The 22,267-nt window shown below is 37.7% G+C and overlaps 2 protein-coding genes across 3 annotated transcripts in view; both read right to left on the bottom strand.

Moving 5' to 3' along the window:
- Positions 1-5,287: 5,287 nt before the first annotated feature.
- On the bottom strand, positions 5,288-17,461 carry zgc:136971 (S9 family peptidase). The gene is made up of 21 exons (XM_024293872.2): positions 16,996-17,461; positions 16,206-16,341; positions 15,298-15,373; positions 15,136-15,211; positions 14,959-15,062; positions 14,753-14,887; positions 14,529-14,620; positions 12,804-12,841; positions 12,593-12,714; positions 12,461-12,521; positions 11,394-11,488; positions 11,249-11,300; positions 10,037-10,140; positions 9,078-9,210; positions 8,915-8,998; positions 8,743-8,823; positions 7,739-7,827; positions 7,417-7,610; positions 7,228-7,330; positions 6,917-7,023; positions 5,288-5,573 (listed from the first exon to the last, which is right to left on the bottom strand). The coding sequence occupies exons 1-21, from the start codon at positions 17,111-17,113 to the stop codon at positions 5,474-5,476; spliced, it is 2,100 nt and encodes a 699-aa protein (XP_024149640.1). The 5' UTR covers positions 17,114-17,461; the 3' UTR covers positions 5,288-5,473.
- A 2,093-nt stretch (positions 17,462-19,554) lies between these two features.
- ifrd2 (interferon-related developmental regulator 2) overlaps positions 19,555-22,267 on the bottom strand; it is a 12,574-nt gene continuing 9,861 nt past the window's right edge. For both annotated transcript variants that reach the window (XM_024293460.2, XM_024293461.2), the window contains 2 exons: positions 20,534-20,626; positions 19,555-20,448 (listed from right to left, as the gene is read on the bottom strand). In XM_024293460.2, the coding sequence (XP_024149228.1) occupies positions 20,368-20,448; positions 20,534-20,626 (174 nt within the window). In that variant the 3' untranslated portion in view covers positions 19,555-20,367. The remainder of the gene's footprint in view (positions 20,449-20,533; positions 20,627-22,267) is intronic.

Raw genomic sequence — 22,267 nt, 5'->3', positions numbered from 1 at the left:
CTGATGACAATGTCAGAATTGTTAAAGGGAAAAAACACTTTGTTTTGCATTTATACAAAAAGTCTAACCTAATAAATGATCTCCTGCAGTTTTCTATAAATATTGTTTTAAAATTTTGAAGCCTTTTTAAATTAAAAGCTTAGTTTCTTCATTTTTGTAAAGAAATAAGATACAGTTATTACTAGTTTTCTATATTTTGTTTTTAGACGTATTTGTAATAAAAAAATGAATTGTTTACAAAACTAACTTAACTTTACTTCGCATGAGGGTACTTGTGCATGACAGTCAGTTATGTTAAAGGTTTAGTGGCCAAATTAGTGGCTATTTTTAGTCATCCATGCATGGAAAATAATTTTCAAGAGTGATGAACATTTAGATTCAGATGATAATTGTCATCAATAATCTTCAGAAAAATATTTATTATGAGTTTTAGTCCTAATCCAATCATCGTTTGATAGTGAAAATGTTCACTGTGGTTTTTTAAATTATAATTGTTCTGATTTTTATCCAAAATTTATAAGATTTGTGTCGTTTTCTAGGATATGGTTTCGTAGAGTAGCAGTAGATCATTCCAAAACTTTAAGTTGTAAGCAGGTCTGCTGGCACAGAGTAAGCCCGCCTCCTTCCCATCATCCACCTGTTTACACTCTTTCCCACTACCTTACAACTCCGTAAACACAAAACATTACTGGTTGCAGCAAAAATGGCGGGCAATATTGGAGTTATCCAGGCAAGTTTTACATCTCAGACAAAGAAAACAAAGACGTACACAGATCTACTCGTGAGCAAATGGATGCATTGGAATGGAGCGGAGCAGGGAGTTAGGAGGCCTACCATTCATCACTGCTACAAGGTGGTTTAAACGGCTTTTTCATCTTTCATCATAAAAATTTCTTAATCTTAATTTTCTTTAAAATTTTTCTCCATCGTGACATAACTGATACAAGAACTCAAAACACAATTTTCATTGCAATGGGTCTTTAAAACTGAATACTTTGTTTTATACCTGCAGGTCTGTGTATAAATACGCCAATTTACTGCTAGAATGATGACTTGCTGGGCAGTGACACAATATTAAACAAATGTTTCTCATTTGGAATCACTGAAATTAAAACAAAATCCCCAAAAATAGAGTTTCAATTCCCCTGATTAAGACTAGAAACAAACCTCTTCTGTGATCTGTTCATCTTTAACACGCCTGGCAGGAGGGCAGTCCCCAAAAGAAGACAAATCTAGAAAAATAGAAAGGAGGAAAAGGTGACGATACATGGGGCACGGGCACAATAAGAGGTCATTTCTTTATAAAGTGGAGCTCTTTCTGCTGAAACAACCTTTAACAAACGGAGCATCAAAGGAAAGATAATGACGTGCTGCTTCCTTTCACTAAAAGCCTGTTTTAATAGGCCTGTGAATGAACAGTGTACACACGTGCACACATGCTTCTTCATGGTAAAAGCAAGAAGACAAAGACAACAGGGTTTAAAAGCAGGAAGAGGGTTCAGTGGTGAGGGGTACAACAAAAATATAGAGGTCCAGGAGGCTAAAGGCCAGCTTTTATTGAGTCGTGTGCATTGAAACCAATGAAAAGAGCATTTTACATACCTACTCCCCATGGAGAGACACGGCTCAGCTCACAGTCAATGTTTCAAAGTGAAGGCTCAAGGGCTTGTGGTCACATTTAATGTAAAACGATACGTATGTTACCATTCAGGGTTAGATGTTTTTATATCTTTAAACCCAAAGTTTAAAGAGAAATTCTATTGAAAATCCTGTTTTAACATGTTCTTGTGACATTTTTCTCATGATGGAGGATATTCATAAAGAAAACTAAGATTTCTGAGTATTTATTTATTCAAATAATTGTGAATAGGAGTATGTATTTGTTATGCACCATCTAGGACACTCTATAATTAAAGGGAAAATAAATCATTTTAAGTATTCTCTATATGTAATTAATTACAGTTTGGCAGGCCAGACTAATTAGTTAGCAGGGGTGGGCCAGAGTTTGTCCACCTCTATCCTAGAGCCTCCTTCTATGTAAGGAAAAACTCCTAAAAAAATAGATTCTTGGGGGAAATAAAAACAAGAAACCTCAGGGAAGTCCACATGAAGGAGGGATCCTCTCCCAAGACGGACAGGCAATATACCAGGACTGTTAAAGAAGAATTAGCTCATCTAACTCTACAACTACGTGTTTGAGTAGGGTAGCAGATGGGCTTCATCCAAATGGAGCTGGGGGACAGCTGGAGGCGTGATACAAGCCAGAGGTGAGGTCCACTCACAAGGACAGACGAGTATCCTCACTTAAAGAGGCAGGATTCCCACTGAACGTATGACACAAAGAGGGACGAAAGCAGAAGAGGTAGAAGCCATGCTAAATGCTAAGCTAACGCTAGCAATGTTTAGCTAAGGAGAAAGTTTGGGTAGCTTAGACAGAAAACGGTTAACACAGTAGTTTACTTACTAGAATGCTAAAGATGCTACTTAAAAATATGGAATACTAAATCACATAAGTTCAATATTAACAAATCGGGCAATCAAATAACAGGACCAACAGAAGCTATGATCACCCAGAAATGACGTCCAACCATTTGACGCCATATGAACTTGTGTATTTACTGTATAATGAAGTGCTTAAAATAAAAAATAAATTTTTTTTCTTTATTTCTTTTACACAGAGCATATATTATAATCAAACTGGGCTAAGATTTCCTCTCTATAAAGAGTTTCAAGCTAAAGGTTATTGGAACTCAAGTTTAAGGCTAAAGCCCTTTATTAAAGAAGGAAGCGGCTCACTTATTTCAGAGGTGCTGAAAGACATTTTCTGTTACTTTTGGACAACACTAACACAGCTCTCTTTTCCTAAGCTACAAGACTTTCCAGTTTCTTTTGGAAATGAGTCGGTACCTTCCAGCTAACTACAAAAAAAGTATTTTTTTAGCGAGCTGATTCTTCATGTTCAATGTTTTAAGTCTTTGGCGTAAGCACAAAGTTGAATTCATTGCTCTTTCTGTTAATCCCATCTGCGGCCAAACGTCCATGTTCATCGGTGTGAAATGTCGTGATCCTGTACAGACATAATGCCAACAACTTGACTCTGTTTGGCTAATCTCCTTCCTGTCCAGCTCTGCTCGGCTGTGTTCTGCTTACTCAGGCTTTCTCTGCAGCTGGCTGGAAAGGGGAAGCACCAGAACAAACAACACCAAAGGCTTCTTTGTTCAGCCGCGTCAGAAAATGCAGCCATCCTCTTTTTCTCCCATTGTCCGATCACCTCCCACATACACGGATCTGGCGATCAAGTCTTCTCCCCGCCTCTATGCGTTAACAATGCTTCATCTCTGTTCCCCGGCCCACATGCTAGGATACCACAGAGGGGTGCCGCAAACCTCTCTCCCTCCATCTCCCTTTATTCCTCCCCTCATTATTAGCAAAACCTTCATCCTTTCCTTGCATCCTTCTCCCAAATGGGTGACCTCATCCAACACCCACATTACAGTGACTTCACCACCTGGCAGCTGCAGCCAAGGCTGCAGAGCAGGGTGTTGGCGGAGAGGACAATTAATGCCGCCACAGTGTCTGGGGACAAGGGCGCGAGATATCCAGACAATATCAGCCGCCTCATTGATTCATCTCAGCCTTGTAATCTCCCAGAACCAGCATCTATGGCTTTTATTTGTCACTACTAGCAGCAGATGAAAAAGACCATTTGTCTTGTCTGGGAAATAAAAGTGATGCAACTGTTCAAGGCCATAATCAGGTCTGAACAAGGCCACCAATGTGGTGACAAACAGGCTCGTTTCAGGGTCTCATCATTGTTGAGTAAAGCATGAGGGTTTTAGACAGAAGCAGGAGTTTCTCTGACTCATAACACGAGAAAATTGTCTCTTTCCTCAAATGTCATCAGGATTTATATTTAGTCAATCATCAGGAAATCTCAATATTCCACTTTGGATATTGTAAAATAAATAAATTTCAATCTCTCCGTAATGTCTTTCCCTGATGAAAATTGTGTTTTAACATGTTATTGTAGCATTTTTCTTAATGATAAAGGACATACATTAAGAAAATTAAGATTAAAACTAAGTTTCTGACAATTTCTTTATTCAAATTGTGGCGAATCAGGACCAGATAAAAAATGTAATTAGAAAAAGCTTGTGGTTACATACAAACTACATCCGGCGGGTCACGCGCTCCCTACTCCGGTCTATTCTGACGTTTTCACTTGTAGACGACTAGATCCATGTATGCTTTTCTTTTTACTGGTCTGAGTTGGCTCAGAACTGTATGGTTGAACAGCTTAAATCCTGCTCACCATTTTTGTTCCACTAGTAAATGTTATGTTGGGTTATGTAAACAAATTGATGATGGGAAGTAGAGGTAGCCTCACTCTGAAGCAACAGTTCTGGCCACAACTTAGAGGCAAAATTCTAATGAACTTGTGCCGCTTTGCAGAAACTATGTTCAAGAAAACGACAGGTTTTTTTCTGGATAAAAACAACATAATCATAATTAAAAGACCACTGGTAATGCTTTTAAAATAGTTCAAAAGATGATCAGAGTGGAACTTCAACCTGTTATTTTATAATATAAATAAATATAATGCATAAATGTGATGCTTCATAAGCAGACGAGTGGCATTTATGAACTTCTACCGCAAACAAGTATCTAATTTTTTCATCTCCACTTTAGATTATGACAGTAAAACTGGACACTCCAGAGGAAAAATAAATGAACAATATTTCAGGACCAATATACATATTTCTAAAAACAAAAAAAACATTTTCCTTTTTACAGAAATCAAATTTTACTGCTACCTCTGACATTCTTTTTTTTAATGGGGGGGGCTAACATTTTTCAATTTGCCAGGATTGGGTTTCAGAGTTCGGGCTTCATTAGATTTTTTCTATGCAGTTCCTTCAGTTCAGACACTTTTGGTCCATTTTCCTAAACAAATATTGATCCTTTCAAACCTTACTAGAAAAATATCAGACTGAAACATTTAAAGTGTTTTTTTTTAGGGCTATATGATGTTAACTTTCATTTAAAGTCACGTTTTTTCCCCTCTAGTTCTATCATTTGGAATTAGAGCACTTGAGATCATTTGACAGAGCAGAAAATGTGAACAAAGAGTGACATCTGTTGGACATTTGGACTCATTACATTGACCTTATAGATTCAGTCAAATAGTAATGGGAGAAATAGTTTTAGGTTGACTTTTAAATAATCTGTAATCTGACACTTTATGGAATGCAGCAGGTAAATCAGCATTACAAAAAACAGAATATTATTAGTGTTTGACACGCTTCATCTTTTATTTTTCAACATTTGTTGAGTTTTTTGTCAAAATCTTTGCACATTTCTTTACATAAAGTAGTACAGTTGTAAAAAGGCGCGTGGAAGAAACCATGAACCCCTTTTTTTGGCCTTGCTGACAGACAGTCATGTGCACAGCAGCTTCAGGGTGAGTTTGTGTTCATAGATGCTGCTGCAGCCACAGAGCAGTGTTGATGAAGCAGTCAGCTTGTGTGTCCAGCCTGGACAGAGAATGACCGTCTTCTGGAAACCACAACAATCTAGAAAGAGCCGGAAAATCAAACAATAAGCAAGTTTTATTGTTCAATTTATGCAGATTTATTGGCGAACAAGATAAAAAAGAGCTGCTAACTTGTTATGACTGCAACCATAGTCTTCCTTAGATGGTTTTTGATGCAACACTATTAGCTTTTTGTTTGAGAGTTTGTTGACATTAGATTTTGTTTCACCCATCCCTCTTCTTCCACTCATCTCGGACCAGGTCGAGGTATAGATGCCCCATTTTTCTTGCATTAAGCATTCATCTTCTCTCTTAAATTATATGTTTCCACAAGATTTGCATTCCATTATTTGCTCTTCTTTTTCTTGTTCTGTTTTTTCTTTTGTGTGAAGCATTGACTGTATATGAGAACTGGACTAAGTGGTCCTTCCATCCTCACGTTCCAAACAGGAAGTGTCTAACGGCTCCAAGAAGTCAAAATCCCATAGACTTTTATAGAGAAATAATCAGTCATATTTGTCAGAATATCTATTCTAGCTCTGATACCTTTTTTTAGCATGTTCTTACAAATTGACCAATCAGATTCCTCAGTAACAGTTTGTGTTCTCACGCTGAATGCTCAAAAACTTGATTGACACATTCTCCTGAGTCCGCTTTCAAGTGGTAGGGGTGTGGACTTCCAACAAACTCAGTCCTGATTGGTGAGAGTGGTTGCCATAGAAACATTGAAAGACCAATCACTGCTTACTGACATCTGGCTCCAACATGGCGGTGTCCGACAAAAAAAGACGTCTGAATTGACTATATTTGTTGGAGCTGGAAGTAAACCATTTTCTATGGATGATGTCACACTCACTCAGTCCAGATTTTATATAGAGTCAATGGTGTGAATCCATAATTATCTACTTTTGATGCGTGTTTTTGTTGCTTTTGTTATTTTCTCAAGGAAGTTTTGATGTTTCTTTGATATTAGCAAAGGGTATTATCTAATTGTAATTTTATCTTTTTGCAACATTTTGTTTTCTTATTTGGTTCTTTGGATGTTCCATGTTTGTCGTTAGCCCATATTGGACACTGGCTGCATTTTGGATCCGTCTCTTCCCATCTGTCCTCCTTGTCTATGATGATGCCCGTCTGTATGTAGTCTTCTAAAATGAATAATGTGCTTCCAATGGGGCGCTATGACGACCATAAATGAGATATTGATCTGTTGTGCGAGTTCCCTTGATACTTTTGTTTTTATTCGGACTTCATGATTGATCTTCATGTCCTTCATGTCACCACAGCAGGAGAGTAACGTTCTGAGGAAGACTTGCAGGCAGCAGCTAAAAACACCTCATATGGAGGGAACGTGGCCTCTTTACATTTGATGCAGTGCTGTACCTGACAGGTGAGGCTCTGCTCTTCAGCACTTTGTAAAGCTCCAGCCCCTGATGAGGAGACACCCGCCTGTCTTTGCCCCCCAGCATCAGCAGCACCGCAGCCTTGATCTGCAAACCACAGCATAACATTTAAATCCGTGTTTGTTTATAGAAGAACGTAAAGAAGTACTTTTTTTTTTTTTGCACACTTTTTTGCTGCGATGGCAGGTCTTAGCCATCGTTTTTAACAGATGAAAAACTTGAAAACAGCAAAAAGTAGAAAAAGAATGTCAGCTCAAAGCTTTGTTTAAATGAAGTGTGAGTGAGTCTGACCTGAACCGCGTGTGTGATGGGGGATTTCTCCAACAAAGCAGTCAGAACCTCGGCGGTGGGAACGCTGTCATAGGAGAACTGAAAGCCTGCACTGGTGTACCGCCTCGACATGACCACACAGACAAAGATTCACATGAGGTGGGACGTGGAATGTGATGCATTGATTTAGCTGCTGTGTTTTCCTCTCACCAGTCCACTATATCACTGGTACCCAGTAATGTGGCTGCGTTAATGACTGGGTTCCTGGCTGCACACGCTCTGTAGAAGTCCGGGTACTGACCAACCAAATGACAACACAGGAAACCACCATGAGAACCCCCAATCACAGCGATCCGCTCAGAGTCAAGGGTCTCATCGCTCCGCAGTGCAGTGAGAACAGCTCGCTGTGGGAAGGAAGACATGAGGATCGAGTCATGATGAACATCGGTTTTCATCAGAAAATTACAGATATAAAAGTATTTTGTCTCAAGTTAAAGTGAACAGTTCTGAGTCAGAGACAATCAGCTGGTACCTGCACATCCTTGACATCCTGAGACCCAACATTACCGATGAGGGACTGAATGCTGTCCTGACCAAAGCCTGTGGATCCCCGATAATTCACTGCAGGGAGGGAAAAAAAAACATTTTAAAAAGGACAAAAAAATAACTTGAAGCTTTGCATTCATGCAAAAAAACACCCAAGATTTTTTTTTTGTGAATAAGAAAAACTAGCCTAAGCAGAGAAGTGAAAGGTCAAGATGAGGATTTATCTGAACAACAGAAACATGGTGACGCAGAAAATACAAGAAGATTTTTGAGGCTGGGTCATAGGAAAAAAATGTACTTAATTTAGATTTGTTATTAATTTTCTTTTAGGATATTTTTATTTCTTTTCTTTATATGGGTAACAAAGTATGAGGTCAAATCAGGATCCGCTTAAAGTGAAAACCAGTTAAAAAATGTGCAAACAATTTTAAAATTGGTTGTAAATTCAAAAGGTACACCTTGTAAACTTGTTAAAAAATATCAAATCTAAAAAATGAAAAATATGTATATATATTTTACCCGAACACAGGGGGAAAAAAGACATTTAAAACTAGGTTCAATACCGAAAGTGAAAACTGTGATTTGAAAATGTTAATTGAAGCTTGAAAGCGAAGAAAAACAAAAAAACAAAAGTTGAAAATACAAAACAGCAGCTTTTACAAATAGACATTATTTTCAATATTTTATTCAAGTCTAACATATATATTTTCAAATTTGGCCTTTCATTTTTCAAATTTTGAATACAAATGTGCACTTTCATTTGAAGTTTAAAGCTGTTTTTTACATTTTCTATTTTTTTTAAGATTTACAAATATCTATTCTCATATCTGTTTTTCCATTCACTTTAAGAATATTCTCATTTTACCCCATTAAAAATCTTAATTTCTTTCTTTAAAAACACAATTTCCTAGACTAGATTGTACATTTTTGGCGTTTTGCTGAAACATGATCAAATGTTTTGTACCAGACTTGTACAGAAACATGTCTCACCCACGAGCACAGCACAGCCCAGTTTAACCAGTCCTGCTGTGGTGCTGTTCCACTCTGCAGGGAACTGGGAGTGGGGGCCACCTGGAGGAGCATGCAGTACAAACATTTACTACATGTGCTGTAGTTTAGTGTATTTTTTTATAGCTTTTTGTGCAAAAAAGCAAACACAAACCATGGATGAAGACAACCAACGGTATTCTGCTGTCACAAAGAGGACGTGAAGGTTTAACCAGAACAGAACCAAAGTCCAGACCAGCTGGATGAGACAAGAACAGAGAGGTCAGGTCTAGAGAACTTCAGTCTGAAACTCAATGAAGCAGGAACTAAACGCTCACGGTAGTGTGTGTTGTCTTCCTCTGGAGGGGGTTTAATGTCTAGACTGGTCCAGCTGAAGTCAAAGGTCATGGCAGGCTGCTGCAGGGTCTGCCAGGTCACAGCTTCACTTTTTTCTGGGAGAAATCCGACCCTCTGCACACACATCCATGCAAGAAACAGAGAAACATTTGGACTTGGTTGCATAAAAAGTCATATTTGCAAAAAAGGGATTTTTTGGCAATAACCACTAGAGGGCACTGCAGGTGTGTGCATCAGTATTTGATATACTGAGAGCAAAGCAGAAGAAGCATCGCTCAGTCTTTGATTTTCTTAAACTTTATTAAACAAAATGCAAGTATACAACATGAGAAAGAACCAATGCAGTATAAAATGTACAATACAGAGACATTTGGAGGTTGAATACATAAATATATGCAAATAATGACAGATTTTAATAGTTTTAAGAGCCTTTCTGTTGGTATATATACACATATAGTGAAATGTATGGTGTTTTACAACTAAAGTCACATTTATGTTTGTAGAATATTCCAGAAGTGTATCGCTGTCTTACACTAGACTGGGCAGTTTCTCAGACGCCACACAGAGCATCAAGAATTCATCGGATTTAGTGATTTGAAGAAATATAAAGAGTTTAGTTGACTTGTTAGCATGTTGTCTATGCTTTGGTTATCTGAATAAATGTTCATATGTTCCTATGTTTTATGAAGTTAAATGATCATCAATGTGTTATGCTAGTGAAGTGTTATTTTTCAAGATGAAATGTCTGTTCTTACTCCCGCATTTTTTAAATAAACTTCTCTCAAAAGTTCCACATATATAATTTTTCCATCTTTGTTATACTTTGTTTTTTTTGTTTGTTTTTTACTGCTGTGACTTCTACTCCAGAACAAATTAGTCTGAATAATACAGTGCATTTCTGAAGAGGGTTTGTGGATGTGTGGTTAGAAATGTGTCCTACCAGAGTGGGTGGGGTGTTTGGACTGGAGCAACAGACCACCATCAGGTCTCTCTGGACGGTCAGCAGCTTCCAGCTGCCACAATCTCTAGAAGCAGCAGAAAGATCTGCAGCAGACAAACTGACTGTGAGGAATTTGAAGATTTACCACTTTCTCCCATCACTCAGACTGCTATGATAGAAATCCCCATCAGCAACAGATTACCACCCAACCATCTATTTTTCTTAACCAGGAGTGTCAAACTCCAGGCCTCGAGGGCCAGCCTCCTGCTGGTTTTCCAGAAATCTTTTCTCATCTGCTGCTAATTACCTGGATCAGGTGTGTTTGGCCAATAAGGAGCTTCAATGGTAGGTTGTTTTAAAGCATCTCCATGTGATTGGCATCATCAACAAAACCCTTACCTGATTGCATTTCTATATTTCTGAGTGAACTCAGTCTCTTCAACTCGAGCGCTTTTAAAGTCACAAACATCCAAGAGGACCTGGACGCAGTCAACAACATGGCCCCAAGATGGCGCCAGAGCATCATTAGCAGAAGTCCTTGACCCTAGTTTAAACAAGCTCACTATCTTTCCCTAAAAAAACACCGGAACTGGGTTACGGTTAAGATAAGGGTTACAGTTAGGAATCTTCTAGCATAGATACACAAATTCAGCTTCTGGCTAAAGTTACAACATTCCTGCTTCCAGCTAATGATGGGTTTAATGTTATGTTTGGGCGCCATCTTGCCTGCAACCAGGTCCCTCTCAAGATATCTGTTTTGTGGTGTTCCCCAGGGCTCTGTCCTAGAACACTTACATCTTATCTTAAATACTTACTTCTATATACAACAAGTCAGATCTATGCAGATGACATCCTGCTCTATTTTGTCACAAGTTAATTGTGTCATACCTTCTACGTCTGTCTTTTGCTCCTGATGAAAATTAGATAGCGGAGGAGGTGGAGGAGGAAAGAAAGACTCAGAGGCTAGAGAAGGAGCTGGAAAAGGAGGAGGGGGAGGAGGAAGAAGAGGGTATCGTGGAAGAGGTAAAGAAGAGAGAGAAACAGCAGGAGGAGGAGGCGGTGGAGGAAGAGGAGTATGAGAAGACCAACATGGAGAAGGAGGAGGAGGAAATGTGGGAGATTGAGGGGTAGGCGGAGGAGGTGGGAAGAACATGGATGGAGATGAAGACAGTAAAGTTAAGGGAGGAGGTGGAGGAAAAGGTGGGCTCTTACTATCAGAGAGGGAGGAGACTTTCTTTGACCTCCTGTCCACAATAAAGAGATCCTGGAGGGAAGCAACAAATAGCTCAGTACAAACAAGTCATTAGACACCTTAAAGGCTCCGAGGCGGATGATAACATGGAGCCTGTGATTGTACCTTCCAGTTTCTGCAGGCGCTGCTGAACACCACCCTCTGGCTGTCTGCAGACCAGCAGCAGGACGGAAGAGCTTCATACACACCTGCAAACTCACCTGAGACACACAGAAAAGCTCAAACACCTATCTAAAGACTTCACTTTACTGCAAATCAGTGTAGAGGTGAGTCATGAATACCGTTTTTTTCAGAGTATAAGTCGCACTTTGGTAGAAAATGCTGTTGGTCCCACAGAGCCAGGACCAACAGACTCAAAAACTGTTTTTACCCATGCTCCATAAGACTTCTCAATGATTCTCTGTGAAGACTTCATGTCACAGAGTCACCCTTTTTGGATGCATTTCAAACTCAGATTAATTTTATTTATATAGCACCTTTCATGTTAAAAGAAACAACTCAATTTCCCATAAATGCAATAAAATAATAAGATAAACTCCTCATAATAACAAACACAGAAACAAACAATTGAAATAAAAAAAGAAAAGCTAAAGTATTACTAGCGGACCGGACCGCTCAGTGGAAACGACTCTTTAATGAAGCCTCAGCGTGGATTTTTGTCCTGACCCTTAGGACCTTCAGGCGGCCCGCACCTGAGGACTTGAGAGCTCTGGTGGGTTCATAAGCTAAAAGCAAATTTGATATAATCTTAAAATCAATCCTAAAGCTCACAGGGAGCAGAGACTTCAAGATTTAATGTGCTCCCTGTTCCTGGTTCTGGTTAAAAGACATGGAGTTGAGTTTTGGACAAGCTGCACACGATTAAATCTGGTTTTCGTTACATCACAAAGAAGCACATTACAGTAATCTATTCTTGATGTTATAAAAGAATGAATTAAGATTTCAGCACTGGGTCTAGAGAGAAAGGGTCTCACTTAATAAGACTTGCATATATATTTTGTACAGTTTTTTTATTGCTATTATGATCTTGTAGCACTTTGGAATGTTGGCCGTCTTCATGCTCCTTGAATGATGACAATAAAGCATTCCGTTCCAAAATTATGTATTTTCTGAACCCCTTATACTACGAAAAATACAAAACTTAGAAATATACATTAGCAGGTCCAACCTACCAGCCTGCGGTCTGTCAACAACATCAATCAGTGCAGAGGTTTTCCTGCTCTTCAGGTCCAACTGCAGCAACACACACACAGTTAACAGATGAAACGTGTCGGCACAAAAACCAACACCAAACTACAGCACACCTGCTGCAGGCTGAGGCACTGGTGGTGAGGGCCAAACACCCTGCCCTGCAGGAAGACCAGCGTGGATCCGTCAGGACTCAGCCGGGGGCAGGACACCGACAGGTTTTCCCCTGACAGACGCTCTGGATTCAGGGGGGGAGGATGGACAGCACAGGGGTCAGACAGGCAGACGGTGACAGCTTAACGGTGAGGTCACAGGTAAAGATCTCACCACAACGTCCCTTCATGTCGACTTCAAACAAAGATGACCTGGAAGAAAGTCCAGAGGAGGAGAACTGAAACAAAGTCAAAAGCTCTATTGACCGACATTTAAATTATTCTAAACTTATCAGCCTTAGTCCAACTTTTAATAATGACATTTTGTTGTAAAAGACAATGTGTTAAAATTATATGTAGTTTCTAGAATATATTTTCTGCCAAGAGAAAATGTTCATTTTAATGAATCTTAAGTTATTGATAAAAAAGTACAATGAGGCACAAGGGAGGAAGTATCATAATTGGAAGGATGCATTTCACAATGTAAGAAGGAATTGCTATGAAAACTCTGAATCAAGTCCAACAGAGTTTTAAAAAAAAGTTTTTTAAAAAGATTACTGAGTAAATGAAAATACTTTTAAGATCATTCTGCAAAATTAAAGTTTATTGAAATTAGGAATACTTGGATTCAAGTACTTGAATTACTTCCAGAGAAAATAAATGTATCCAGACAAAGTTATTTTAAAAACTACATTTCCCAGAACCCCAGTTCTTCCCATTCGGTATCATTGAAGAGCCCCAAATGTCCTCTGTAGATACATAATAAGTTAATACTGTATTATGCAGACGTTGGGAGGTATTCCTGATTTAGAAATGTCCTCTAGACCAGTGGGACCCGACTCCCGGCCCGTGGGTCACTTGGCACCAGGCCACAGACAGAAAAAAAAATACATGCGCTAACTTAGATTATTTCTGCTTTGTCTATTTCTTGAACCTGAAGGGGGTTTTATTTTAGAAAACTGATGGATTTTGTTCACAACATTCATTTTGGTCACGTGATTTTCTTCAGAGAGAAAAGAGCCAGTGAGGAAACCAAAGAAGAGCTTTCAGCTTCAAATAACAATACAGCTGCTGTCTACAGACAAAACTGGGAGTCTTCCTCGATACGGAGTTATGCTAAGTGTTGTTCTCGTGTAGCAGAAGTCGTTCTGTCTAATGTGCGGCAACAGACTCGACTGTTTCCCACACGCAGATAATAAAGTTGGAGACGTAGTGGAATGCAATGTTTTCTTTATGGAATTTGTTCAAATCAGAAACGATTTCTACAAATCAGCAACTTTGTTTCATTGAATCTTCATCTACAGATAATTTTTTAACCTTTTTTTTAACTAAATTTCTTGTAGAATCATTTTATTTTGAAAATAGATTTTCAGTAACTGGAAGCTTAAAGCGTAACCAAACCCTGAATCAACTTTTTTGGCTGTTGACCTCTACAAATGGGGCTTTAAAAGTGCTGTCTGTTGGTCATTGCCAAATTTTTGATTAATTAACATGAACTTGTTTAATTCTTGAAAATATAGTCAAAAAACAGCTGTGTGCTTGAATTGAGGTATTTCAGTTGAATTTTGTGATTGGTCAAACCATGTAAGTTTCAGAAGTCTGATATCATGATATGCAGCTCCAGTAATGATACCAGTCCACCCCCCAAGCCCCGCCCCTCTGACTGGATTTTCAAATTTTGGTTTTGGGTGGAGTCAGCCTCCAACTTCCCTGTTTGGTTATCCTTTAAAAAAGCAAACTTTGGGACCGATACGTGAAAATATTGTCTAATTTAAATTGGTCTGTGTCCTTAAAAAGGTTGGGGACCACTGCTGTAGAGGACAAAAGGGTATTGCTGGTACTCTTATAGTTATCCATATCATCTCAGTCTGAGTGATAATAAATGCTGCATCTCTCTTACCTGCGGTTGGAGCAAAACTTCAATCCCAATCTGAAGGGTTCATGGTACCAACCAACAAAAAAGACTGATTGACCACCAGGAGCCCACAGCGCCTGGACATAACACACAACAACACAACCTCTGAACTGACAGCTGCACATTCTGTTATGCTTTTGTGGTCAAACACTTAAATCATTCAAAGAGTTGACAGTTTTTCTCAATTTGATGGTTCAAAAATTCTTTACCTGTCCAGGTGAGACTTCAGCCGGAACTCCCTGCAGCACACCAACAGCACCACTGTGCAGATCCACCACACAGACCACTGGGACACTCTTACTGGTCAGAGCCTCCCCCCAGTCCTCACAGTACACATTCCTGTCCTGTTTGGACAAAATGGATCAATGTGAGATGAATGATCCGACGGGAACGGCTGCTTGCGTACATTTAATACCTTTCTGCATCCAGACTCTCCACCTGATGAGGAGTTCCTGCTCTTTTCTGCCACATACAGCAGTCTGCTCTCACAATCAGACCATGACAGAGAGCCAAACTGAGCTGGAAGCACACGAGTGAAAGGTTCATTTAGTACAGAGCCATCTCAGCGAGGAAGGAGCTCAGCTTAACTCACCGTCGTCGTACACTCTGCCGTGAATGTTGAGGGCAGTGAGGTTGAGACATTTTCTGAGTCCATGGCAGTCCCAGATCTAAGCACCAACAATCACAGAAAAAACATCTGACAGACTGTTTGACCAGCAGGCTTACTGGGGATGCTGGGATTCAGCTACTTTACCTCCAGCAGCTGCTGGTTTCCAGCCTCCCTTATAACGGCCTTCAAGCCCTGAATGGGAGAAAAGGCTCTCAATAACCTGCAGAGCGGAAAAAATATAAAGGAAAGTACCCAGTTAGAACCATAGCAAACAACACTGCGCTTGAGGAAAATTGGCTTTTGTGGAAAAAGAAAAGTCCTTCTCAAAACAAGTTAAAAAAACATACAATAGAAGATCTTTTTCACTTCTTATAAATGAAAAAACTGCCAATAGAACTAGAAGAATTTGTCTTAAGAAGACTTCTTTAAAATAAGTGGCGATGTTCAGCCAAAATTTAGTTTGGAAATTTGCTATAAACACAACTATTCAGTTAGATTGCTCTAGTAATTGGAAATATTGTGTCTTAAAATAAGTGTATTACTCAAAATTTGTGTTTTATCTTTGTATTTTTACATATTTCATTTAAATATATCCTATTTTAAGTTCTACAACAGTCTAATTATTCTTATTTCCTTATTATAATCATCGTAGTGAGACAATAGTTTCACATTTTATATTTTTAAAAGTGATACAAGTAAAAAATATAAATAGATAACTTGCCAATTTCCCAACAAACAAGTCTTTTTCTTGAAACAAGACTGCTCACAAATTCTGCTAAAAAAAATTAAGGATATAAAAATAGTTTTGATAGAAATGTTACTCCAAATGTGGTGTTTTCAAGATCAAAGGATTCAGAGTTTTTTGTCTCAAAATATTATATATAATATTATTATATTATTGATACGTTACTTGTAAGTTAGTTTTGTTTCTTATCAAATGTAATAAGACATTTGAAAAAGCTCGACCAAAACAGTATTGGAATTTTTGCATAACATGAGGTTCTGTAGGATCATGACAAAGTTTCACAGAACGTTTCTGTAACAGAACTGACTCTCCAGAGATGGATGTACACGGTCCAGCTGGGAGAACGGATCTGACGGTCTTGTGATTGTTGTTGTCGGCGATTAGAGTCCACTGCTGCGAGTAATGAAGCCCAGAACCTCGGACCAGATCACTTTGACTCCACTCTGCATGCAGACACAGACAGAAGGTTAGAGAAGGCCCTCTAATCCGGTGTGCCTTAATTCTGGTTATGCTTATTGACCTCCAATTGATAGAAACCTGTCAAAATGTTTTAGTTCAACTTGTGATAGATACTGCGGTTCATCTATTTGTGAATGTGTTGAGTAAAGTTTGAATAAATTTACAGTTTAACTTGTAAAAATTAAAACTTTTTTTTAAAACCATAGATTCACAATAAATTAGCCACATGAGGCTCTAGACCCACATGATCACAGATGCTCACATTTAAAAGAAAAAACTACATTATCCAACATTGGGGGGGATGGAGATAAACTTACTGATCAGTTTACTTATTAGACTTTTAAATTCCTTCAAAATAAGGTTAGTGATATCAGCATTAGGCCTAAAAACACTTACATTGGGGGGAATTGCTGTTTTTTTTTAAGTTATATTTGTGTTTAAACGATTTTTAATCAATAATTTCATGTGTTATCCTCTACAATAAAGTTGAAATATGTTCTAATATTTTTGTTTTTAAATGTGGGATGCTGCTATTCACTGACAAACAAAAGAGATTGTGAAAAAGCATGAGAGTTGCAGTGATTATCCTCTTGCCGTGGGGCATGCTGGGATTGCTGCTGCTGGCTCCGTTAGCTCACCTGCTGTCACTGAGTAGACTCGGAATTCAGGCAGCTCTTCCACCTTAACGTGAGCAGACACGGGGGTGGGAAAGCTGCTGACCTCCGCGTACACCACGGCAATTTGTCCGCTCTCCATCCGGGCCTGCCTCTGAACAAAAGCATCTGTGTTTTATGCACTGGAAGTGGTAGAACGTGTCACCGCTGCGATTATTGCTGTGTTAACGCCTCCATGTTAAATCCACCGATGGACGATACCACTTCGTCTCGATTTGGAGGGGTGCAGTTGCATGCAGTGTCCACAACCGGCGCCAGAGTACAATCAAGCTACGGGTTCATGGAGACAATATTTTTTCATCCATAACTGCTTTCAAATAATAATAAAGTAAAAAAAATAATAACAAATAAAAACAAATGAGCCAAAATCTTAAGGTTTACACAGTCCAGAGATTTTTCATGGGTTGCACAACAAAACCATGATATCTATTAACAAAATGAATTGTACCTAACGTAGTAAAACAGTCTGTAGAAAACTAGAAGAGCGTTAAGTTTCTGTGGTTATAATTCGATGTATTGTGCTTCCTAAAAACACAATCTATATTTCATGCCACTAATGTGCATGGACAAATAAAAGTACAGTTAACATTTTGTGTTGCGCAAAAAATTTGCTTTTGACAAAAGGTGAACATTTATTACAAACAAAACAGAAGGAGGAAAACCAGATACAAATAAAAATAAGTACAGAAACAATCACATACTTATAAAACAGCTGTTTTTTATAACAATACTTTCCTAACATGGATCAATAGCAGGATCTATGAGATTCTCATTACAAGGCCTTAGAATAGCTTTGTTGCTGCTGTAAGGACCCAATTTTTGAGCAACCAACCCCTAGAACATGTTCTTGTTGGGTCATTAACAAATAAACAAAGGAGCGAACGATGATCAGTGATGATTGTGAATGGATACAGTTCAAATGGTGTCAGAAGTGTCTGACAGATTGGCCAGAGTTCTTTATCATATGTGGTCAGAACATGACTGGCATAGGCTATGTATGACCCGTTCTTTTCCACACTGAACTTGGGAAAACACTGAACCAAAAGCCAAGTTTGACGCCTCTGTATTGAGAACAAAGGGCTGATTAAAGTCTGGAAACGCCATTATTAAAGGGGAGATGGGCATCTTTTAAAGTGAGAAACACAGCTGTGCACTCTTCTCTGCACTTCTGTTTTTGTGTAAGTCTATGAAGACGAAGAGCAATGAAGGCATAGCTATGAACGAGTAAGAGCAAAGTCAGAGAAAAGCTCGATTTTCTATGATTAAAGATAAACCAAGTTCAGATGACTGCTTTTTGTTTTTTTACTAGCTTCTTTAATGGGATCAATTTGAATGATTAACAATATCCACAAGATTTCCTCTCTGATCTATGCAGGTGACGTCCTTCAGGTGGAGGAGTTAAAGTATCTTGGGGTCTCGTTCACGAGTGAGGGAAGATCGGAGTGTGAGACCAACAGGTGGATTGAAGTAATTGAGCTGTAATCATGCATTGGCTACGAAACAAACTTCTTAGTCTTATAAAGTGATGCTTTCATTCTCCACAACCGCTAGATCCCTTTCAGGGTCACAGGGATGCTAGGGCCTATCCCAACCACTGTACCCAAAACTGTTTCCCAGTCCATTAGGAAATAATCAGTTTTCATTGACTATTATTTTCTACATTTATGATTTACTTAGCTTTTACATTTGAGCTATGCAGCTTTTAATCTAATTACTTTCTGTCAAGAAAAGTATCAACTCTCCATAAACTCTAGTAGTACTCAAAGTTCAGCACTAAATGACCCAAATTTAAGTTGGGGTCAAAATGTGTTATTTGTTGAACATTTTTGAAAACCAAACTTGTAACATTTTTTATTTTGATATAATATTCCAACTAATTTTTTAAACATTCATGGAAAATGCTATTAGGAAAATCTTAGTGATCCTTTTTTTTAAATATATATATTTTTTTTATTAAAGATACACAAAGATTCAAGTTTCTGATAAGATTTATTTCATTTAGAAATAAACTCAGTTAAGCACACAAACATACATGCATTATATATCTTTGAATCAAAGGTCAAAAGGGTCATCGTTGATCAGGTTTTCAGTTTTATTAAAATAATGTCCTAAACATTTGCATTAACTATTATTTTCTTTTTCAACAGAAACGTTTTTGCAAATAATTCATAAATGTGACTTTTGCTGTCCAAATAATATAGATTACATTGAAAGGCAAATAACCAAGGCAGTCATTAAATGGCCCTTTGTTCAATCCACCTTTTTCTCCACCCTTTAGCACCAGAACTGCTCAGTTTAATGAGGCTTCAGCAACATCACATTAGCTCTTAACCCCTTGATACCTGCATTTATTCTCAGAGATAGAAAAATATGTTTTTACTTTCAAGTAGATGCTAAATTTAGGTAAATTTGGAACAGAAGTGGTTTGGTGCATCAATAGGCATCAAGGGGTTAAACATATTGAATCCTGTAGTTGGCACTTCTTGGTGTTCATGGTTTTTAAATCCAATAAAGCTAACATTATAAAATATATATGTTTTAATATACAGGACAAGGTTTCAATAGAAACACCATCAAGTGTTAGATGATAAACTCTTATTTCCACAACTTCCTGTGTTGAGTATTTCTAGAGCATACATGTAGAGAGTTTTATGACCATTTTCATCAAAATACACGTAGGACAAAAGAAAAAAATATTTTTCTTTATCCATTTTTCCATTATTGTCTGTAAACAATGTAGAGCTCTCAATAAATTACACAGTAAAAGACATTTCTTAAAATATTAAAGGTCCTTTCCAAACACGAGAGGAACACAAGGATGACAGAATGAACTCTGTAATTTCATATTTTAATTAGTCTTCTTTTATATGCTGAAGTGTTAAATTAATTCAAGGTAAAACACACTAACACACACTAAAGCACACAGTTTCTTAAAGGTTGCATTGTTTGTTGTTTTTTTCCCATTTTGGCTGCTGAAGTTACCTCTGGGTGAAGATGGAAAACAAAAGGAGGGATGGAAGGAAGGGCAGATGTAAAGATGGACTTCAGTATTTCTGAGTTTGATTTGACACTCTTCAGACTGAATCTGGGCTTTGATGCACGAAAGAAAAGTTTGGAACTAGGACTAAATTGGAGTTTCCAAAATACATCCAGACTCTTAGAGTGAGATTTTACTGATAAAAATATTTAGTGTTCTTAAATTTAAGAGCACACGAGGAGTATGAAGTATAAAACTCTTTTTGGCGAGTCTGTGCATCTGATACAGTTAAGAGAAGAAGGCATCATGATGGGTCCATCTCAGAACAACCCAGAGTTCCTCCACCGTCCGTTGTCCCGTCACATGACGTCAGCGCGCTTGTCTCTGACTTTGTTCCTCTGTTTGGTTCTGGCTTTGAAGGCGGCGGCGTTGAAAAGATGCTGCTCCAACAGAGACAAGAGTGAGATGTTTTCTGCTGAGCTGCCATAATGAAAACTCAACGTACAACCAGGAAAGACTCTCTACCTTCTCAAACCGGGAGATCTTGTTGGCTTTGATGGTGGCGTCAAGTATTAGGGGGGGTCCGAGGCCAAAGATGTCTCGCAGCAGTGGGTTGAACTGCCAGAAAAAACATGATAGGAGTTATTGTGAGTCATAGGCTGAGCTAAACATTTGAGTGCAAGAACACAACAGAAGAAAATTACATTTACATTAGTTTGGGGGGAAAAATATGTTTCAAACAGACAAACCCGCGTTTTGCTCTGGAACTTTCTAATGTTCAAAGACTTTAGCTTTTGAAACACTTTTGGGAAAAAAAAAAAAAGTGAAAAACTTACTTCACTAAAAATAAGGTAAAAATCAAAGAAAATACTGTACTAAAAGGACAGTTAAAAGACAGATTGTATTAAATCTGAGGCACAAAAAGTACTGTAGTAAATGTACTTTACTAAAAAGTATGGCAAAAAGGGAAAAAAGAGATAATCCAGTACATTACAGTAAAGTACAGTAAAATAAAAGTATCGTTTTAAAAGGTGCGGTATTAAAAATGCGATAAACAAAGAAACTAAAACAGAGTTAAAAAAGAAAACAATACTGTATTAAAAGTATGGTAAAGAAAAAACACAGTAAAGAAAGGACATTAAAAGATATTGTTAAGAAAGTACTGACAGTGTGGTAAAGAAATGGTACTGTACAAAAAATACTTTAATAAAAGTATGGCAAAATTATTGTACTGATAAAATTATTAAAAACAGGTAGTATACTAAAGGTATGGTTAAAAAATGTTGTACTGATAATATGCTTTAAATAAGTACTATACTAAAAATATAATGTAAAAAAAAAGTACTGTATTGATCGTTTGTAGTAAAAAAGTACTATATTAAAAAGATATTGTAATAAAAATATGGTTTAAAAAAATACTGTACTGATAATATTTACTAAAACGGCATTACACTACAATATTTACAATATTTAAAAAAATATTGTACTGATATTTCTTAAAAAGTAAGTGTGGCAAAAAAATAAGGTACTGTACTAATTAAATGAATAAAAACCAGATAGTGTACTAAAAGTGAAGTTTAAAAAAAAGTACTGTACTGATAGTATGTTTTAAAAAGTACTATACTAAAAAGTACAGTACTAGATCATGGTTAAAAGAAGTACTGTCCTGATCATATGTAGAAAAAAAACTACTAGTGATATACGTACCTGTACTTAAAGTAAAATTACAATGACTGCACTGATAGTATGTTAAGAGAAGTACTAGATGAAAAAGGTACTGTACCTAAAGTATGGCAGAAAAAAAGTACTGTACAGATTGTCCCACATAGATTTGTGACTGTTGCTTGACAGAGAGCTAAAATAAACAAACCTGTACTGATTTACAAGAGATTAATTCAATCCAGAGGCACATTTTCAAGCAGCTCAGGTCAGTTTGACTTTAAATAAATCCTAAATTTATGTCATTTGTGTTGTTCTGGCTGTCAAAGTAAAACGGCTTTTGTGTCGATAAGAATGGAGACCGTTTCTTTTCTACTTTTTCATGACATGTCCACTGGGGACGCTACAATTCTTGGTTTAAGACCAAACCCTATGTAGCATCCTTGAACCAAATCACAGGGAAAGGGAATTGTTGCATCACTATGTTTACATATGTTTATGTTGACAGTGTCAAACATGTTTGTTTGGAATTTTTTATTAAATAACATCAGGCTTAGTATGAGCCGACCGGAAAGGTTTGTATTTTTCATTGTTACTGGC

This window comes from Oryzias melastigma, linkage group LG7 (genome assembly GCF_002922805.2).
Source record: "Oryzias melastigma strain HK-1 linkage group LG7, ASM292280v2, whole genome shotgun sequence".
NCBI classification, from domain to species: domain Eukaryota; kingdom Metazoa; phylum Chordata; class Actinopteri; order Beloniformes; family Adrianichthyidae; genus Oryzias; species Oryzias melastigma.
The sequence above is the reverse complement of the archived record's forward strand: the minus strand, read 5'-3'. Positions and strand labels throughout refer to the sequence as shown.